Raw genomic sequence first — 22,196 nt, 5'->3', positions numbered from 1 at the left:
ACCAGTTGGTTTCAAAGGAAACATCTTGCATGTAGTTAGCAAACTATTTTTAACAGAAAAAAAAAACAGAGTGGGAGGACATTTTCCTGACATTCCTCAGTCCTAATTTAATTATATCCATTGTCTTAAAATAACTCTAAGTATTGTTTCTAGGAGGCCTAAGGAAATCATCTTATTTTAGTTATTTTTTTCTCTTGCCTTTTTCAAGGAAACATCTAATTTCTGTTTTATGCTTAGATCCTTGAATTTCTTTCAATTAGCTCGACTCTTTATCCCCCCCCCCCCTCTACTTGGTAAATAGCCCCTGGGCGTAGTTTTGGAGGCATCACATAGAGCTGTATCTAGAACTAACTTTAATCATGTGTAAGAGTACAGGAGTAGTGGATAGTATCAAAAGAAAGAACAACTACTTGACACTTCCCCCCCGCACCACACGCACACCCAGTGACTTCAGATTTCAAGACTAATAGGACAAATAATTTTGTCCTCATTCCTTACCACTTTGATTATAATCCAGGATGAAGTTTAACTAAAGTTGGAGTACTATACTTAACCATATGCTATCCATCATTACTGTTCTGTGAATCAGTAGAAAACTTTAAACCTGTCAGCTTACTGTAAAATACCTTCTTTTTCAAGAATATTGAAATATTCAAATTCAAAACATTTTTCTTAGAAATTGATGAGTATGTACATGAATGGGTGTGTAAAGTTACAAATGGTTCCAAAGCAATCAACATTGAAGTGTTGCAGAATTATTTTACTTACTGAAATAGTGAACACTACAACCATCATTTTGTGAATTCTGAATTATCCTGAAACAAATGTCACTTGTGACAATTAAAAGATTATGGCCTCAAAGCCAGACATCGGTTTGTCTGTATTCAATCAACAGATTTCAATCTTCTAATAAATTATGCTTCAACACAAGTTTTCTAGTAGCTGTTTATCCTTCACTAAAATAAAGGAAATATTTAAGCATCTATAGCAAAAATGGTAATTATATGTCCACTACTGGGATAGATATTGGGTCTATAGAACTTTTGAAATATTGTCCTTTCCTAAAGGAGAGATTTAGACTTTCATGTTTATGACTTCAATTTTTTGTTTCTTAAACTGATGCCTTGTCATGTTAAAAGATCTTTCTACCTGTGTTCCCAGAAATAGAAGGCACTATGGACTGTATTAAACCTCTAATCCTTGTTAGAAGTCTAAGGGGTTACCAGAACACACCAATAAGCTAAGCCTTGTGTAATCAGGACAGATGATAGCTAAATGATCAGAAATGTGTTTTCAAAATTAGAGTCAGTAGACTGAACAGAAAGATGTGATTCCTCAAGGAACTTTTTTAAAAAGTTATTAAATCAGCTAATTTTTAGGATGTATGTTGCAATCTTTTTTTTTTTTTTTTTTTGGCCAGTCCTGGGCCTTGGACTCGGGGCCTGAGCACTGTCCCTGGCTTCTTCCCGCTCAAGGCTAGCACTCTGCCACTTGAGCCACAGCGCCGCTTCTGGCCATTTTCTGTATATGTGGTGCTGGGGAATCGAACCTAGGGCCTCGTGTATCCGAGGCAGGCACTCTTGCCACTAGGCTATATCCCCAGCCCTGTATGTTGCAATCTTATTGATCATGAAAATACACCAAGTCTAAGCTGGGCATTGGTGGCTCATGACTACAATCCTAGCTATCAAGGAGGCTGAGATCTAGGATGGCAATTTAAAACCAGCCAGCACAGGAAAATCCATGAGCCTCTTATGTCCAATTAAGCGTCAAAAAACCTGAAGTAGAGCTGTGGCTCAAGTGGTAGAGCACTTGAGCAACAAAGCCCAAAGACAGCGCCCAGGCCCTGAGTTCAAGCCTCAGAATTAACACAAACATAAATAAATAAAACACAATTTTATAAGGAAAAAATTAAAATGATCACCCAGAGATTTGGCTCAGGTGGTAGAGAGCCTACATCAGGAGCCCAACTACCAATCAAACCCCATTATGGCCAAAAATACTTTTAGGGGATTGTGGAGATGTGCTACTCCTACCATGGACATTTACATACTTGGCAGGGTCAGATAAAGAACAAGTTAGGAAAAAAAGGTAGTTGAGACTGTTGTTTCTTCGGCCAGGATCTCGGTATGGCTCAGGAATAGCGCAGGTATCCTCCAGCTCAGCATCTTCCCGCTGTGCCTCCTTAGTCCTGGGGTTACAGGCATGAGCCACATGTCCAACTTTCACACTGCTGCTTTGCTTCAGTTGCCTCTTAACCTCAGTCCTGCTGAGACCGTAATAGCTTGGAACAACAACAAAAAAAACCCAGCATGAGCTGTACCAACTAAAGAATGTATTGATTAAATGATACCCAAGGTGGAGTAGTCCTTAAAACTAGCAAAAAAAAAAAAGTGACAAAGCTGGATGGTGTACATTTAGAGTTTGTCAGAGTATAAAGTTTTGAAAAGAAAAGAGGAAATGCTACAGGTTATTGTTTGCCAGGATCAAATCTGTCCTGATACGCAGTTTGAACACCATGTTTTCCCTCTTGTTAGATATGCATTCTTCATCAGCAAGCAGTCCTGCTCCTGAACCTGGCCCTGAACCTGATCCTGCTCCTTCAGCTTCTGCTCCGGCTTCTGTTTCTGCTGCTCCTCACCCTTCAAAAATGGTTAAGCCTTTTGGCTATGGTTACCCCACTCTACAGCCTGGTTATCAGAACACAACTGCACCTCTTAGCTCTGGGGTACATCCCAGTAACCCCGTGTATTCTGGATTCCAGCAGTATCCTCAGGTATGCATTCAGCTATGTGAAGACTGTACAGGTTACCAGTTCTAACCAACCCCTAGTGAGCAGTTTCTAAAATTCTGGAAGCAGCATGCATTTGTGTTATTTCTGTATGCACACAGAAATGCTCTGGACAAATTCACTCTTTATACCATATTCCTCTTCCTTCCCTCTCTTCCCTCCCTAGCGATACAATTTTTAAAGAGGTTAAATCTAGATTTATCTTTCAATCTGCAGTGCACAAGTATTCATTTTATAATCAGGAAATTAAATGTTAAGTTTTTTAAAAAAAAATCTGTATTACTAAGCTGGCATTGTCCTCAGATAGTGACATAGTAGGATATGGCTTAGGATTTATTTATTTTAGTCCCTCCTCTTCCCTCGAGGCACTCTCTGACATGAAAATGACCCTGGTGAGAGCCTCTGTGCACATAGCTCAGTAACTGCTGCCAGGACCGGTCTGACATGACTTCTCCTGAAGCTGCCTCTGCAGGATTTTATCCATTTAACTGTACACAGAACAGTGAGTGTTTCACATCTTTATCTGAGAGGAAAATAAATACAGAGAAATGACTGAAACGAAACGGAACAAGTGTTTCTACTTAAACTTTTTAGTAGGCTTATGGAAATCACATCTTATGCTAACTAAGAATGAAAATTCAAAAGGAAATTGATTCTTGGAAGTGCTGGACAAAAAGAAAACAATTTATTTTGCATCAATGAATGGTGTCCTATCATGCCTTCAGGCAAGAGTTTAGATCTTTGGACAAATCTGACGCACTGCTGGTTTTTGTGAATGACACTGTTGGAATATGTGAATGTCCCTTGTTTTATGTTATGTGTTGTCTATCGATAAATTTATGATTTGAGGTACAGAACCTGTACAGACCTCAAAATCTTTTTGTTGTTGTTTGGTGCAGATCCTAGGGCTTAAACTCCGGGCCTGGGCACTGTCTCCGAGATTCTTTTTCTCAAGCTAGCATTCTACCAATTGAGCCACAGCTCTACTTCTGTCTTTTTCTTTTGTTTTTTTGTTTGTTTGTTTTTCTTGGCCAGTCGTGGGGCTTGGACTCAGGGCATGAGCACTGTCCCTGGCTTCTTTTTTCTCAAGGCTAGCACTCTGCCACTTGAGCCACAGCGCCACTTCTGGACATTTTCTGTATTTGTGGTGCTGGGGAATTGAACCCAGGGCCTCATGTATATGAGGCAAGCACTCTTGCCACTAGGCCATATCCCCAGCCCTACTTCTGTCTTTTTCTGAGTTGTATTGGAGATAAGAGTCTCATGGAGGCTGGGGATATAGCCTAGTGGCAAGAGTGCCTGCCTCGGATACACGAGGTCCTAGGTTCGATTCCCCAGCACCACATATACAGAAAACGGCCAGAAGCGGCGCTGTGGCTCAAGTGGCGGAGTGCTAGCCTTGAGCGGGAAGAAGCCAGGGACAGTGCTCAGGCCCTGAGTCCAAGGCCCAGGACTGGCCAAAAAAAAAAAAAAAAAAAAAAAGAGTCTCATGGACTTGCCTGCCCTGGCTGGCTTCAAACTATGATCCTCAGATCTCAGCCTCCTGAATAGCTATGATAACAGGTCTGAGCTGGCAGCACCTGGCCAGACCTTAAAATCTTATTTGTATCTGTTAAGAAAGTATGGCTGCATTTCATCTATGATTAACATCAAACCAATTTTAAGGAGGCCATTTACTTTTGAAGTGCTAGAATAAGGATACAGTTCCTTAGTTTAGCTCTAGGCAGCCTTTTGTAATATCAGTGAATGCTATTAAACATTTCACATTATGTAGTATAGTGGCATGTTTGTGAAAACAACTGGCTTTCTTTGTAGTGATTTAATTTGAGATGATCTTAAGTGTTGGAAAGCCTTTGAGGAGAAGAAATTTCAAATTTGTTTTTTAGGAAAAAGGGAGCTGTGGCTCAAGTGGTAGAACACTAGCCTTGAGCTCAGGGATAGTGCCCAGGCCCTGAGTACAAGCCCAAAAACTGGCATGCACAGACACACAGACACACACTCACACATGGTTTTTTTTTTAGTTGAAAAGTAGAAAAATTGTTGCTATTTAAAAATGAAAAAAATTAGAAAAATAAAAAGTATTTTAACGGATATGTGAAAAAAAACCTGATAGTAATATTGTATAGCTTAAAAAAAAACAAAAAACTAGTCCATGAACAGTTGCAGAAATATAGGTAAGCAAAAGGAAGAAAAGATCACCCAATACTCCCTTCATCAAGATATAAACAACATCTTTTGGGGTCTGTTTCCCAGATTTCTGGCTTTGTGTCTTTGCTAGTAAAGAAACTGACCATCCAAATGACATATTTAAACAAAAAAAGTCGAAATGTGGATACTGTTTTGATAATTTTTAACTATCAGTATAAATTTAGTATCTTTCTATATACTATCTATCCTTTATCATTTTATAGCTGTATGTCTTTATAATCAATCAGTCTACCATGTGTTGGGCATAATTGAATGTTAAATCATCCTTTTATATACACACACACACATACACACATGCGTGTGTGCATTTTTCTTATTATCTCCTTAATGAAATTTCTGCGAGTGGAATTAATGAATCAAAGCACATAATATCAGAAGATTAAACTTCATCTCTACTTACTCAGTTGCCTTTTTAAGTCCTTACTTTATGGCAGCACTATTCTAGACACTAAGCGTACAAGTTTTATATATGCAAGAGATACATTTCCAGTGTGGTTGCATGTTGCTTAGCAATGGAGAAGGCAATAGGGATGAGCTAAAGAAGGACCATAGTCAGAATCTAGGATTTTACCCAAGTGAAAAAAGGAGACATTGAAGACATCTAATTTACATACTCAGGGAATTATCTGGGCTATTGTGTAAAGAACTAATCAAGGGTAAGAATGTTTGAAAAGACAGAAAAAATAAAAGCAAGGAAACAATTGAAGCTTTTTCATAATGCAGAAAGTAAGTGGTTATGCCTTGAACGAATTACAACAAAGGTAGTATAAAATGGAAGATAAGGGATAACTTTTGACAGACTGATGGGTATCAAGAGTAACTTCCAGGTTTTTTATGTGCAACTAGGTAGAGGTTAAAGGATTTTATTATGTGAAGACTGGGGGAGGAACACAAATAAAAATCAAGTTGACCACATTAAAATGCCTAATAGATACCCAGAGGGCATGTCAGGTTGACGAGTGGTTGGTAGTCAGTTGTGGAGAGGTAACTTGACAGTTTATTTTTCAAGAGGAAGTACATTTGTTTGCCTGTTTATCCATCAAACTACACAAAGATTATGCTATGTTGTTCTGAGTTTGTATATGTCCTACAAAGCAAGCGTGCTAGAATTATTTTGTATAAGCAAACATGTTTCAGATCATGGTTTCCAAAGTATTTCACTCAACCATGAACTGAATATATCTGAGGAAGCTGGAAATGAGGCACAAGTGGTTGACAATTTGCCCAAGTGTAAAGATCCTCACTCAGTTCAGCATAAAAGGGAAGACAAAGGAGGAGACTGAGAAAGAAATAAAGACTTTTTTCCTTATTGTTCCCTACATAATAAATACAGTGTAATAACCATGTACATAACCATTTACGCTGTAAGATTTAGATTATAAACACTCTGGAGAGGAAGATGTGCTAACCCTTCATGGATACCAAGGGATAATCTTCAATCAGGCTGTTACCACTAGGAACTAAAATTTTCATCAAAAAAGAACAACAGGTATAAAATAAAAGTAAAACTATTATCTTAGTTGAATTTGGAAATCGGTGTTAACTCATTTTTTTTTTCTACTTACCATCATATGTTAATTATATAGGACTCTAGATATTCAGACACGGGGGATTATGAAGAGAGGAACACAAAGGCATAATGCCTGTGTGCATTTGATCATATAAAATATTTATCAAAATGAGGGCTGGGAATATGGCCTAGTGGTAAAATGCTCACTTTATATACCTGAAGCCCTGGGTTCGATTCCTCAGCACCACATATATAGAAAAAGCCAGAAGTGGTGCTGGGGCTCAAGTGGTAGAGTGCTAGTCTTGAGCAAAAAGCCAGGGACAGTACTCAGGCCCTGAGTTCAAGCTCCACGACTGACACAAAAACAAAACAAAAATATTTATCAAAATGAACTCCAGGAAATGGAAACAAGATGTTTTTTCTTTGTTAAAAACAAAGCAAAAAAGGACCATATTTCTGTTTCTACCTATTGCAGAAGTCTGGAAGCAATAGTACATTAAGGCTGAGCAACTTTATAGCCCAGATTCTGGTTTCTAGATACCATCTTTATTTAAAAGGAACAAGATTCCTGCAAGAAAGCTAGCAAAGGCTACTTAGGGTTATTAAAAGGTTACTGGGAGCTTGAGGTGTAACTTAGAGGTAGAGAGCTTGTCTAGAATATGCGAGACTTTCAGGTGCAATCCCTAGCACTCATGGGGGTGGGGGATAAGTACTAGTAAATGAAATAAAATGGCACTGGAGCCAGCTTGAAGGGACTTTCAGTGGCCAAAGATTGAGTAGTTTGAACATTAAATAAATAATGACTAATTTTATTAAACTAATTGGAGTAAACACAAAGCCAAGAACTCCTACTAAAGTATAAGGAACAGAAAAGAAAAATAAGCAGTGCACAATTCAGTGAAGATATTTCTTAATCACTAACTCATTCAGAAAATTGGTAATTGAAAAACTTGGAAATATCTTAACATTTATCCTGCCTTTCCAGTGTGAACAATTTAAAGAAACCACAGTCTTATTGTTGCTGGAGTTTTGTTGTTAGATTTAGTCTTGCTATTGAGAGTTCAGCATATTCAGTATTTGGAATATGTTTTAAATATGACTGCTCTGTTGAGTCATTCTGTTACTCAGTTTTCAATTTCTTCACCTTCTTGGTTTTATTGAAATCCTGTATCTGGAATAAGAAACTTTCTTCATGTTTGTGAAGTTCTTTTGTGTCTTGGCTTTCTCTCTGCAGCAGTATCCTGGAGTGAACCACCTCTCTTCCAGTCTAGGAGGGCTGAGCCTCCAGAGTTCTCCACAGCCAGAAAGCCTGAGGCCTGTAAACCTCACTCATGAGAAGGACATTTTACCCCCCACTCCAGTCTGGGCTCCTATACCTAACTTGAACTTAGAACTCAAAAAGTTAAACTGTAGCCCAGAGTAAGTATTCATTTATTGTGTGATCTTTCTCAATATTATTTGATGAAAATATTGTATGCTTTTCAAAAATAGAAGTAGTGTGGTATGAATTCCCTGATGGAAGCTTTGGTTCATATGGACTTTCCTCTTTCAGTTTCTGTAGAAGCTGATGGAACATTCCGATTAGGTCCCAGGCCCCTGTCACCTGTACTAGGGAGATGAGGTTTATTTGAAGTGTAGGTTTTAGATGCCCAGGCATGACTGCATTTTTCATTTTGTTAAATCTCTTTCCTCACCCTATACTACAATTAATTTCTGATATCTCCTATGTAAGAATTTTCACACATGTTCATCAGGCTTTGCTTGCAAAGGACACAGATCTTGCTTGTGTAAACCCAAGAACAAGTTTATATAAAGCCTGTGTCTCTTTGAATTTTATCTTCTCACGCAGTAAAAAAAAAAAATACATATACATATATGATGACCATTAACCCCACCTTGATCCAGTCTGAATTTAGGTTTGGATTTCATTCGCTAAGAAGAATTTTTTTTGCCTCCCCTGAAGAAGAGTTGCTGGCTACTATATCTGTACCACCACCTCCTGGTGCACTTCATGTGTGCCCAGCTTTGTACTCAACCCCCAGGGCCTCCCAAACTAGATGTTCTTGGGTCTTGCCTGCTTTAGTACTTTCTCTCCTAAGAATAGGTTATTCCTCTTGGTATACATGCATTGTAGAAGCCATTATACTGCTCTGAGACTTTCTCCTCACAAAGTAAACTCATTCCTGGAACAACATCATCATCTTCCTTGCATTACAAAATTGATACTCTTCTTTAGAGTTAGTGTTTTACTTCTCCTCAGGCAATAGTTTTCCAGAAACTGAAAAGTTCTCTTTTCATCAAAAATTTTAAGTAGGATTCAAATATGCAAAACAGGAAGTTGATGACCAGGCATTGGTGATTGTAATTCTAGCCACTCAGGAGGCTGAGATATGGAAGATCAAGGTTCACAGATATCCTAGGCAAAAAGGTGCACAAGATTCTATCTCTAGTTAACCAGTAAGATGCCAAACTGAAGGTGTGGTTCAGGTGGTAGAACACCAGCCAAGCAAGTTTGAGGCCCTCGAGTTCAAACGCTAGAGTTTGAACCATTAAAAACAAAACAAATAAACATTTTTAAACAACAGGAAGTGAAACCTCTGACCATTTCCCTTTTTTCTCCATACCATTATAGACATCCCATCAGTGATTAAGGCAGTGAATGCTCAGATCACTCCTATAAAACTTAGTAAATCATGGATGGTAGGTTGATGACAGCTGCCTATCCTTATGATTGTAAGCTGCTCTCATGTTGATTATAGCCTTGTATTACGAATGGTTAGGTATTCCCTGAGGAGAAGAATGAACTGATCCTGACCTAGCAAAATGGTGATCTTGCCTGTAATCTCAACATCAGGAGGATTAAGCACCAAGAGGATGAGACAGAAGAGAAAAGAGGCCAGCATAGATAAGAGTACATAATGAAACACTTTAAAGACAGTGATAGAAAAATAAAAGTAGATAAAAAAGTAAATGAAACTAAAAATAACCATATATGTTGGGGGATACGGGGTGATACTTAAGTGTTTGTGTATGGTTTATTAAAAGTAAAGTAATTAGGAGTACAGACAGGTTTTAGAGTTGAACAAATCTAGTAGCTTGAGACTACAATTTATGTAACCACATAAAATAATTGATATTGTCAAGTGGGTATCATACTTTGGATTTTGGAACTTTTCATGTTCAATATTTTTAGTTTAGGGTTGAAAAAACCTATAATATTAGGGCCTACATAGTAAGATAAATCATTAATTCAATAAATATTTGCCAACTGCTTTCTAAGTTAATAAGCACAAGCCTCTGTTTCTATGTTTGGAGTAGAATTATAAACCAAACAAAGCTCCTGATTTCTATGGAGTCATTCTATTAGAGAAACATATTATGTACCATCAAAGTAGTAAGTGTGTCATATAATATCAGAATATTACAGAGATGGAAGTGAGGGTGCTGGGTGACTTGTTAGTTAAGGGTCTGTAAATCTGAATACACTGAGAGAGCAGCCACAGGGTGGTGGGGAAAAAAAGGGTTTTAAGCTGCCTAGACAGCAAAGGAAGTCCTGAAGCATGAGCACCTGGGTGCGTTCAAGGAACAGCAGCCTAGAGTAAATCCATAATCCTACACAATGTTATCCACACTTCTTAAAATAACCCTTTATGGTCTCCAAGCACTATGGCTATTTCTTTGGCTGCTCCTTTATTGATCCTTTTTCTGTTGACCTTAACTTACTCCTTCATAGGTTATAGCACTCTGTGTGCTACAGCAGTGGTAGGACGACACAGGACAAAATGACTGTGATCTCAAGGGAAGGGGCAGGCAAGGTTCTTAGCTAACTAAAGCAAATCAGAACGGTGGATAGCACAGAAATGTAAGCTCAGAAAGAAGTCATTCTTTATAGCCTGGAGAGAGACTCTTATGTTCAAAGTAGGAGCTGGTGGAAAGGAGTAGAAATCAGGATCATCTGAGTTCAAGTCCTAGTATGCCTCTGTACTCCGTGCTTGTGTCCCACAGCCTTGTCATAATGGAGTCTGTTTTTTCCTGAATGTGTTGTACTTTTCTCCCAGGAAAATGTGTGGTCCTTGATTTAGGTCTTTTAACAATATATGTATGCCTAGTAAAGTAGCCAGTATCTTCCTCTCTATTGTTATAATAGCATGTGCAAATAATTTTCATCTGTGCCCTTAGATGTTGTTAGTTATCCACTATTTCAGTGTATTTTTTCTGACAGCTAATGAACTTCATGTTTATATTTATTGCAGCTCATTTCGGTGTACTTTGACAAATATTCCACAGACACAGGCTTTATTGAATAAAGCTAAGCTTCCTTTAGGATTGCTGTTACATCCCTTTAGAGATCTAACGGTAAAGTAATATTTTTAAATACCTTGGATTTATGTGCTTCTGTAAAAAATACTCATATTTGATATTTTTTAGAATTGTCAACTTAAATTTTTGTAGTGCTAGAGATCAAAGAATGTTGATCTTATTTATTTGAAGTTACAAATAATCATTTGTGAAATTCAAGTCAATAAGCATTTTCTGAGTCTCTTCCAGTCAACCCTAAACCAAGCATTAATATTACAATGAACTTTTCCCAAAGAAGTTCTTGCCTACCAGAGAGTCAACATGTAAAATTATATTCAGGGTAATTACATGTAATTAGTCAAATTCTAGGGATATTTAACAGTGAATATAGTGTAAGAAGTACTTCCTGACTGCCCCAGGCTCCATTCTTATGCTTTCTTTATATTTAAATAATAAATCCATAAACCTTTAAAAAAAAAAGAAGTAATTCTCTTTGGATGTAATAACAAAAGGTTTCCTATAAGTAATGATCTGAACCTCATTTTCGGAGATTTCAAGCTCCATGACAGATGCATGGTGCATAGGCTTTAGTAGTCCTCTATTAAAACAATAATGTCTAGATTGGGAGGAACATTGATTGTTCCAAGTTAGCAAATAAACTTCGTAACTGTAGGGAAAGTATTAACAGTGTAGGAACTACTGAATAGAAACAACTTTCCTACAGTCTGTTTGTCCTAATACCTAGTTAGCTACATTCTTATATATCCTAAGTTTTTAAAACTTCACAAAAAAGTTTTGTCAGAAACATTTTATTTATAAGTTGCTTCTGTCCTGCACTTTTTTTTTTTAAACTAATGTGGCTTTCTATCCATCCAGTTGCTACAGCTTTAATTTGTCCTCTGTCATCAAAGAGTATTGGTTGCCCAGCCTCCATGTTGGATGCTGGAATCCAAGATCATTACACTTCCTCCTGGAGTTTATTCTATACTCCGTGTGTAGAAAGGATCCCAGTGAATAGAAAGTACAATGGAAACTTAGACTAAGTACCCTAAGTTTATACTTTCAATCAGTACCATTTAGTCACCTTCATACTATTACAACTTTACCCTTAACATAAGCTAAGACAATTAAGTTCCTGTATCTACTCGTGTTATCTCAATACAGATTCTATACACAATGCCCGCTGACCGTATACATTCTACATTAAATATATGTATGTATATCACACTATGATGTTACCAATGATGTCTTTTGGAATTTGGACTTCCAAGAACATTTTTCTTCTTTCATTTTTAGTTAATTACATTTTCTGATGTAGTTATATAATAAAAGTAGTATATGGGGCTGGGAATGTGGCTTAGTGGTAGAGTGCTTGCCTTGCATGTGTGAAGCCCTGGGTTCTATTCCTCAGTATCACATAAACAGGAAAAGCCAGAAGTGGCGCTGTGGCTCAAGTGGTAGAGTGCTAGCCTTGAGCAAAAAGAATTCAGGGACAGTGCTCAGGCCCGAAATTCAAGCCCCAGGTCTGGCAAACAAAAATACAAACAGAAGTAGTATATGTGGAAAAAATAAATATAAAGATAATGTTTGTATTTAAAAATGACAACAAGAAAATGTATGTTATTATTAATAAAAAGCAAGGATAATAATAAAGTATGCTAAAATGAGAACAGGTTAACTCCAGTGCGTGGAATAAATATTAAGTGACCTCTTACTCTTTATTTCCATGTAAAGTTCCATTTCCACACTAAGAGTGGAGATGTGCTTCTTTAAGGCACATTGTGTTTGGCTGCCTCCAGCCTCAGCCCCTACCAGCTATGCTGTTACTCCACGAGGCAGTGGCTGATAGTGTGGTGCCACATACTTTTGTCTTTTTGCAGTGCACAAGTCAAGGCATTGTTGCCTAGTGCTGCTTTCTTTCACTAGTGTTTCTTGAATCCATTTGATGAGCTGTAGCTTACATCATTTTCTTGGCCAACCAGGCTTTCTTTTGGCTTGTGACATTGGTCGCATCTGGTGTGACTTTATCGTTGTGTTGTTACGGTTACAAGAGAGAAAGAAAACCACAGCTGCTTGTGTGGTTTAGCACTGCCCTGGATTTAATTAGGACAGTTCAACACGAAACCACACAAAAGTCCATCTGTGGTTTCTGCTCTATATATGGAGCAGAGCATTTAGTGTTCTGTTTTTCCCTGGGGTTCTTTTTGTTGCTACAACATCTTTATTTTCTTTCCCAGCAATTACCAGTGATAACATCAAATACCATTGTGAGGTGCCGATCTTGTCGAACATACATCAACCCATTTGTGTCCTTCATCGATCAACGTAGATGGAAATGCAACTTGTGCTATAGAGTTAATGATGGTGAGCTTCCGACTCTAACCTCAGTGTGTTTTAGTATTATTCACATTGCTTTCTTACAACTTTGTTGTTATTACTCTCTCTATCGCATCAAAAACAATTTTCATGCCATTTTTAATGGAGAGATTGTAGATTAGGGTAGTTTGATTTGGGCTGACCGCAGAAGTAAAGAAAATGACAGGTCAAAGTAAAAAAAATATTCAAAAGAGTGATGGCCAGTCAGGTGAATTCTTGCACCTGCTACTTCAGATTGTCCTCCATGTTTGTATGTTTGTGTAGTTGGTTCTTTCAATTTAGGGAGAATAGAGTGGGAGGGGAGTTAAGGGTACCTGTGCATCTGTTTGTTTCCTTTATACATTGTGTGTATGTGAGCGTGTGCACACATGCATGCACTAATACTGGGACTTGAACTCAGGGCTTTATGCTGCCTCTTGGCTGCAGAGTCTCAGGGACTTTCCTACCTGGGCTGGCTTTGAAACATGATCCTGAGATTTCAGTCTCCTGAGTAGCTAGGATTACAGATGTGAGGCACCAATGCTCAGTCTCTTCACATATTTCTTGCATCTCCCTATTATAATTGCTTTCATATTTATGTTACTCTGTTTTTTTCCTCCTGTCTCATGTGATGTAATAAACGGTACAGAAGACTAAGAAGCAAGGTTACCTCTAATCTGATTCCCTCATGTGATTGAGAAAATAAGTTTTTTATCTGTCTTCTTTCCTTTTTTTTTACATTTCTTTTTTTTATTTATTAAATTTTGTTGACAAGGTGTTGTGCCAAAGGGGTACAGTTACATAATAGGGCAGTGTGTACATTTCTTGTGCTATCTTATACCCTCGTTTTTCTTTCCCTTTCTTTCTTAAAGGAAGATTAAGGGATTTGTTTTTACCATTAAGTGTTCACAAAACTGTTGGTATTCCTCATAAATATTGCTGCTAAGTGTTGATCTTTAGATATGTTCCTCCCTCTTATCCAGTTCCTGAAGAATTCATGTATAACCCTCTTACTCGATCGTACGGAGAGCCTCATAAGCGACCCGAAGTTCAGAATTCCACCGTGGAGTTCATCGCCTCTTCAGATTACATGGTAACCACTCACTGTGAAAAGTCTAGTCATGGCTAATTACACAATTGGTATTTTCTGTGAAGTAATTTTTTTTGCCAGTCCTGGGACTTGAACTCAGGGCCTGAGCACTGTTCCTGGCTTCTTTTTGCTCAGGCTAGCACTCTACCACTTGAGGCACAGCACCACTTCTGGCCTTTTCTATATGTGGTGCTGAGGAATTGAACCCTGGGCTTCATGTATACGAGGCAAGCACTCTACCACAAGGCCATGTTCCTAGCCCCTGGGAAGTGAATTCTTGTGCACATTTGAGTTGCCCACAGTATTACTTAAAAAAAAAAAAATTAATAGTGAAATTTGTACTTAGCAAATAGGAAACACTTTCTAAATGTTACTTGATCTCCCAGAATGTTTTAGTTCACTAAGAAATGTTTGCAGTGTCTTAGGGTGAGCACTAGCATTTATACTTTATTGCCACATGGATTTGGTTACTTGTCTGGAGTGGATATACATACTCTTTCACCATATAAACTTTAGTCACTTGGAACAGAAAATGTTTTTGCCAAAAACTGCAAGTTTTGGGGGTCTTAAATATATCACTGATTTCTCCCAATACTTTCACTCAATTTTTTTCTTCCTTGTACTATCAGAAAATTCTGTCTGCTCTTTAAATTAAATAGACTCTGAATCGCGTTCTTTTTTCCACTTAGAAATATGAATTTTTACAGCTGGGCATGGTCGTTCACTCCTGTAATCCCAGCAATTGGGTTCATGAACAGGGCCCAGCATGGGCTACATAAACAGCTACAACAACAAGAAAACAGCTGGGTGCCTGCCGATGGCTGACACCTGTCATCCCATCTACTCAGGAGGCTGAGATTTGGAGGATTGAAGTTCAAAGCCAACCTCAAACAGAAAAGTCTGAGAGTCCATTCCCATCTCCAGTAATAACTAACAAAAGCCAGACTGGAGTATGGCTCAAGTAATAGAGCATGAAGCAAGCAAGCAAGCCCAGCCAGTTCAAGGCTCAGAGTTCAAACCTAAGTACTGGCAGGAAAAAGCAAATCAAGCAAAAAAAAAAAAAATAGCCTATGTCCTGCTCATTTTCGTTTTGGCAGTACTGGGGTTTTGAACTCAGGAGTTTGCACTTGTTAGATAGGTACACTAGCCTTGTTAACTCTTTTCAGATCGTCTCACAGTTTCATATGGCCAACCTCAAACTATAATTCTGCTTCCATTTCTCTGTCTCTGGGGTTACAAATGCAGACCACCATGCCTGGCTTGTTGATTAAGTTATGATTGAGCCCAGGCTGGCCTCCAACTGTTATTTTCTCAATCTCTCTCACCACTAGCTGGGATTATAGGCATGAGCCAACCGCTCTCAGCCTTCTCTGTAATATTTTCTGATGTGGAGAGTTCCTTTTTGGTGATGTTGAGGTTTGAACTCAATATCAAACATCACTTTTCAGGCAGGTGCTTTACCACTTGAGCCATGCCCCAGCCTGTTTTAATATATGTATAATAACTATGTTTTATTCTATATCTTCACTTCTAATCTTCGATGGCTATAACAATTTATAGTGCTACTAGTAGAGAAAACTGCATAAGAACAACTGATGTTGGTTTCCCATCTTTTGTAATGTTTAAACTCTTACGTAATCTTGTGTGATTTGTCCTGTGATGAGGTAACTACACTTTCTGTGTCTATTTCCTATCAACTATAGTAAACTTTCTCATCACTTCTCTCAGCTTCTTACCTTTATAACTTACTATGTTCTCAACTTCGGGATCCTCAGAAACTTTAATCTAATTGATATGGCAAAGCAAAAAAACTTGATTTATTTTTCTTATGATTTATAATGACCTTTCATTGGCATTTAAAAAAACAAAACAAGCCAGGCACCAGTGACTCAGGCCTGTAATCCTAGCTATTCAGGAGGCTGAGATCTGAGGAGCACAGTTCAAAGCCAGCTGGGACAGAAAAGTCCCCATGAGACTCTTATCTCTTATCTCCAACTAACCACCAGAAAACCAAAAGTGGCACTGTGGCTTACATAGTAGATTGCCAGCCTTGAGCACAAAGGGGCTCAAGGACAGTGCTTAGGCCCTGAGTTCAAGCCCCACAGCCAACCAAATAAACCCAAAAAGATACACTGCATGAGCTTGAGGTTGGCTCTGTGGTAGATTCCTGGCCTAGTATATATGAAGCTCAAATCTCCAGGACTGGGGGGTCGGGGGAAGACTTGGCATGTACTCATGTATACGTGTACATTCTGGGACTCCAAAGAAGAGAAACATGTTATGATGAGCCTTCATTTACCTGTCACTAAGCTGCAGTCTTTACCACCAATAAATGATCAGTTTAGTCATTACCCCAGCCCACTTCTCTTTCCCTTGCCTACCTTGGAACTTACCAAATGCTAATCTGAGACATCTTATCATTGTACCCACAAAAGATGCTTGTGATATCATCAAGAGGACTTAATTTCCCCTTAGCACTTAACCTTCAGGATTCAGCCACTATCAGGTGACCAAATAGATGACAATGGCAAGTTGTAATTTTTTTATAATAAAAAATAGAAGCTTTCACAGACTGTGGCTACACAGCTCAGTGGCAGATTGCTTGCCCAGCATGTGCGTGACAGCTCCTCACTTCATCCTCAGCACTGCCCACAAGGACTTCTTAATTTAACATTTTATGTGAAAAGTGTGCTTACAACAGTTTGTATTAATAATGAATCAGCCCACCTTTTCCTTAAATGATCTCTTAGCCAACATTCCTTATAAGGAAAACATTTAACACACTTATTCCACTCTTCTGTCTCTTGTGCTCAAAGCCCAACCAATTTTGCAAGAAAGGAATTTTATTTTAAAGGAAAGCATGGCATATCTTAGAAAATAGCAATCTTTTTTTGTTGTGCCATTTCTGGTACAGTATACTCAGTAAATATTCAGTAGTAACACTGATGTAAAAAAAATTGAATAGGGGAAAAAATGAAAGAAGAAGTAACTAGATATGGAAATAACGCACATGCCCCACAGTAGATGAATGGATTAAGTAAATGTGGTACATATACACAATGGAATTCTATGCTTCCATCAGAAAGAATGACATTGCCCCATTCATAAGGAAATGGAAAAACTTGTGAAAAATTATATTATGTGAAGAAAACCAGATGCAAAGAAAAAAAAAATTGAACCTTCTAAGTAAATTGCACTGTTGTTTTTTTCTTTCAGCTTCGTCCTCCTCAGCCCGCAGTTTACCTGTTTGTCTTAGATGTGTCTCACAATGCAGTAGAAGCTGGCTACTTGACAATCTTGTGCCAGTCACTGTTAGAAAACTTAGACAAGTAAGACTATATTTTTTGACAGTTATGTATATGTATATAAATATAGAAAAAGACAAGTGTTTATTTGTAATTTATTGGTTGGGTTTTGTTAAATTTAGTCATATGTATCTATAAACTTTCTGCCATAAAATAAAGAGCCTGCTACTTGAGTTTTTACAATTTCATAACTTAAAATTTGTTTTGTTTTGTTTTGTTGGTCAGGAGACTTGATAGCATGGGTGCTGTCCTTGAGCTCTTTCTCACTTTGAGCTACAACTCCACTCCAGTTTTCTGGTGGTTAATTGGTGATAAAAAAAAAAAAAAGTTTCATGAACTTTCCTGCCTGGGCTGACTTTGAACCATAAACTTCAGATCTCATCCTCCTGAGCAGCTAGGATTATAGGCATGAGCCACCGGGCCCCAGCTTAACTTAAAATTTTTAACGTTTAGTAAAAAAAAAATTAGATAATTCCAAAGTTACCATCTGACTTAGATCACGTAAACACTGTGGCTCAGAAAGGAATAACATAGCCTGGGTATAAGCAATCTGGATGAGGGCATTATCAAACATGGCTAAATCCGAAGGCAATTATGTTGAGTAACTGAAGCCAGGCACTGAAAGCCGAACACCACATGGTTGAGGACCGGATAGGGTCATGGAGATGTTGGTCTAAGGAGACAATTTTAATTAGACAAGAGGATCCACTCAAGAGATGTGTTGTATGAGGTGATGGCTATAGTTAGTACTCTTGAAAAACTAGTTATATAGTTGTACTCTTGAAAAATACTAGGGAGATTTGAAATATCCTCAAAAAAATGTAGTTAACCAGATTTACTCTGACCTATATAAGGGATATCTAGCTATAATTTATGCAGGGAATTATTTTTGTAAGCTTTTAATTGTACCAATGAGTGAATGGGTTGTGCTTCACATTTTGGCGCTTTAGCAGTGAGCTGTGTTATGGAAATGAAAGCAGAGTACAGATAGGTGATAAGTGGTTTATACCCAGCCCCTAGTTTCTGCTTGTGTCTCTGTCAGTATTAGTTATGAAGGAGTCTCTCAACTAGCTTTAAAAGTGATCTTTCCAAATCTCTGGAAACAATGTCCTTTGTAAGTTTTCCTCCAACCTTCTTTTCTTTCTCTCTCTCTCTATCTCTACCTCTCTATCTCTATCTCTCTATCTCTATCTCTCTATCTCTATCTCTCTATCTATCTCTCTATATCTCTATCTCTCTCTATCTCTATCTCTCTATCTCTATCTCTCTATCTCTATCTCTCTATCTCTATCTCTCTATCTCTATCTCTATATCTCTATCTCTATCTCTTTCTCATCCTGGAGCTTGAACTCAGGGCCTGAGCACTATCCCTGGCTTCTTTTTGCTCAAGGCTAGCACTTTGCCACTTGAGTCACAGCGCCACTTCTGGCCGTTTTCTATATATGTGGTGCTGAGGAGTCGAACCCAGGGCTTCATGTATACGAGGCAAGCAGTCTTGCCACTAGGCCATATTCCCAGCCCTAATGTAGAACTTTTGTGTCTTTATTCTTTTTTTTTTTTTTTTTTTGGCCAGTCCTGGGCCTTGGACTCAGGGCCTGAGCACTGTCCCTGGCTTCCTTTTTGCTCAAGGCTAGCACTCTGCCACTTGAGCCACAGCGCCACTTCTGGCCGTTTTCTGTATATGTGGTTCTGGGGAATCGAACCTAGGGCCTCATGTATACGAGGCAAGCTCTCTCGCCACTAGGCCATATCCCCAGCCCCGTGTCTTTATTCTTAATGGAAGTATTTGCGCTTTAGTGCAAATACAAATATCAAAAACAAATATTTTGGCCTTGAGTGGGAAGAAGCCAGGGACGGTGCTCAGGCCCTGAGTACAAGGCCCAGGACTGGCCCAAAAAAAAAAAAAAACACATAAATATTTTAATTCAGAAATAGTTTTAGCAGTCAGTGCCCTGTGGGAGAGTACTCTGCAGAGAAATGTTTCCTTTGTCTTTAAACTGCAAACCTGAATCCTGCAGAGTGCCGCCATGTTTCTGAAGTTCTGCAGTGCCACATGCATTTGTGGAGTGGGTAGAGTGAGCCCCTGGCCCTTCTCACCACTGTAACAGCACACTTCCTATTTGTCCTCAGACTGAAAAGTATGAAACTACATGCCTTCTGATAGAGGCTATGCTTAAAAACATGAGAGACTATTTGCAAATCAAATAGATGGAAAAACTAAAAAGATGAAATTGGGAATGGAAATAGTTTTTTAAATATTTATATTTGATTACAGCAGGCAATGACAACATTAGGAAAGTAAGAACAAAAGTAATAGGCTAGCTACAGTATAGAGCCCTAATTTTGGAAACCATTGGGAAGGAAGAGTTTGTCGCTGAGGCCGTGCCAGCTGGTCAGTGTATTTGGCTTGTGAGGTGGGTCACCTCCCCCCATGCTTCGCTGCTAACCAGTGGCCCTCTGTACTCAGCAAAGAAGAATGTAAAAACACAATATGTCTTCATCAGGTGTGGCAAGCTGCACACCTGTATTCTCTTTTCTGAAATCGTTTACTTCACAGATTATATCTGAGTAGCCTGATCAGTCATCCTTAATAGTAATAATGATGCTTCTTGTGTTAATGCACATTCTAGTTTGGTTTCTTTCAATACCGAAAAATATTTGAAAGGCATTGCTAAAACAATAAATTACATGGCTGAAGTCAACATTGTTGGTGAAGCTTTGAAATAGAATTCAGTAAGATATTCTTAATAGGAAAAGCCTGATGGGCAAGGGAAAGGATCATTTGCTTGTTGAGTTGTTTTTTTTTTTACTATGGCACTGAGTTTTTGAAAATGGAGTTCTAACAGAAAATGTTGTGAAGGTTGGTTGTAATTTTCCATAATGTGTTTTTGTATAAAATTTTACAATAAAATTGGCATCAGGCACTAAGGCTCAAACCTATAAATCCTAGCAACATAGGAAGTGGTGGTTAGGGGATTGCAGGTCAAGGCCAGGTCTGGCATTTAATTCGTGAGACTGTCTCAACCAGTAACTGAGCGTGGTAGCATCTTCCTGTTGACCCCAGCTGCGAGAGAGCCGCAGTAGCCGGGCATAGAGTGTGAGTGAGCGTCTGTCATCTGCTTAACATGGGGAGCACATGGAGGATGCCCAGCCCTGGTTTAAAGCAAGACTGCTTCAAAAAATAAGCAGGCCTTAGCCAGGTGCTGGTGGCTCATACCTGTAATCCTAGCTTATAAGGAGACTAAGATTTGAGGATCATGGTCATGGTTCAAAGCCAGCCTGGGCAAGAAAGTTGTGAGTCTCTTATCTCCAATAAACTACTCAGAAAAGGCCAGAATTGGCAATGTGGCTCAAGTGGTAGAGCGCTAGCCTTGAGCAAAAGAAGCTCAAGGACAGAGCCTAGGCCCAGAGTTCAAGCCCCAGGACTGGCAAAAACTAAACAAAGCAAAGAAACTTACGCAAAAAAGAGGCTGGAAATGTGGTTCAAGTGGTAGAGCACCTGCCACTGTCAATGCATGACTCTGAATTCAATCCCCAGGAGGGAAAAAAGTAACAAACTATAGTCTGTCATTGAAAACTCTACATGTGCCAGATTTCATCTAGGTTTAGTTTCTTCCCACTGAATCCTCCTACCCTACTGCCAGTACCAGAGCTTGACCTGTTGCTCAGCTCTTCGCTGTCATGCTCATGGCTTGTGTTCTACCACTTGAGCCACACCTCCAGCCTTGTTTTGTGTTGGTTAATTGGAGTCTCTGGGACTTTTTTGCCTAGATTAAATTTGTACCACGATTTTCCAAGTCTTAGATTCCTCACTAGTTAAGATTACACACATGAGCCCCTAGTGCCCAATTCTAGTTATTTTTTCATTGGCATATATTAAGTTATACACGGTAATGGGTTTTATCATAACATTTCCATATCTGTATATGTTTTTGTCATATTTATCCTCTATTAGTTCTCATCCCCCTTCTTCCTATGGCCATATTCTTGCTTATATAGTGATATCATTTTTGGAAATACAGATTCTAAACATGGTAACACTTTCATCTGAGAATGAAATAATTCATCCTTCTAGTTTATGTTGTATATTAAGTTTAGATAAGATCTCCTCTGAAATTTAAAGTGTATTGGTTTGACATGACTTACTATCTCAGTATTTTCTGAAATAAAATGTTATTTTGAATTTTAAATTGCCATTTTTATCTTCAGGCTTCCGGGAGATTCCCGAACAAGAATAGGCTTCGTGACCTTTGACAGCACTATTCATTTCTACAACTTACAGGAGGGACTGTCTCAGCCGCAGATGTTGATTGTGTCTGACATAGATGGTGAGCAGGCAGCAACGTAAAGTAACAAATAAGGTTTTCTAATTTGTTATATTCCTTTGACTTGATTGGTTGATTGTTTTCCCTATAGATGTTTTTCTACCTACACCGGATAGTCTACTTGTGAATCTTTATGAAAGCAAAGAGGTGAGATTGATTTATTTCCTTAGAATATTAAAATATATCTGTCAGTTCAGCTGGTAGCTAGATATTAACATTTATTTACTTGATGTGGTAATATCAGGCAGTAGACAATATGGATAGAATTTCTGTGGACTCTTCAGTTTACAATCCCCAGAGATGCAGTGACACA

General features: G+C 38.5%; 1 protein-coding gene across 8 annotated transcripts in view; it reads left to right on the top strand.

The window, feature by feature from the left end:
* Sec24b (SEC24 homolog B, COPII coat complex component) overlaps positions 1–22,196 on the top strand; it is a 69,688-nt gene that overhangs the window by 33,702 nt on the left and 13,790 nt on the right. For 5 of the 8 annotated variants that reach the window (XM_048333344.1, XM_048333340.1, XM_048333345.1 and 2 more), the window contains 8 exons: positions 2,538–2,776; positions 7,744–7,928; positions 10,763–10,865; positions 13,046–13,172; positions 14,147–14,256; positions 17,470–17,582; positions 21,768–21,886; positions 21,975–22,030. In XM_048333344.1, coding sequence (XP_048189301.1) covers positions 2,538–2,776; positions 7,744–7,928; positions 10,763–10,865; positions 13,046–13,172; positions 14,147–14,256; positions 17,470–17,582; positions 21,768–21,886; positions 21,975–22,030 — 1,052 coding nt within the window. The remainder of the gene's footprint in view (positions 1–2,537; positions 2,777–7,743; positions 7,929–10,762; positions 10,866–13,045; positions 13,173–14,146; positions 14,257–17,469; positions 17,583–21,767; positions 21,887–21,974; positions 22,031–22,196) is intronic. The other 3 variants (XM_048333341.1, XM_048333343.1, XM_048333347.1) reach the window with 1 other exon arrangement.

Source organism: Perognathus longimembris, chromosome 24, assembly GCF_023159225.1.
Source record: "Perognathus longimembris pacificus isolate PPM17 chromosome 24, ASM2315922v1, whole genome shotgun sequence".
In the NCBI taxonomy this organism is placed as follows: Eukaryota; Metazoa; Chordata; class Mammalia; order Rodentia; family Heteromyidae; genus Perognathus; species Perognathus longimembris.
Note: the sequence above shows the minus strand (reverse complement) of the source record. Positions and strands in the feature narration are given on the sequence as shown.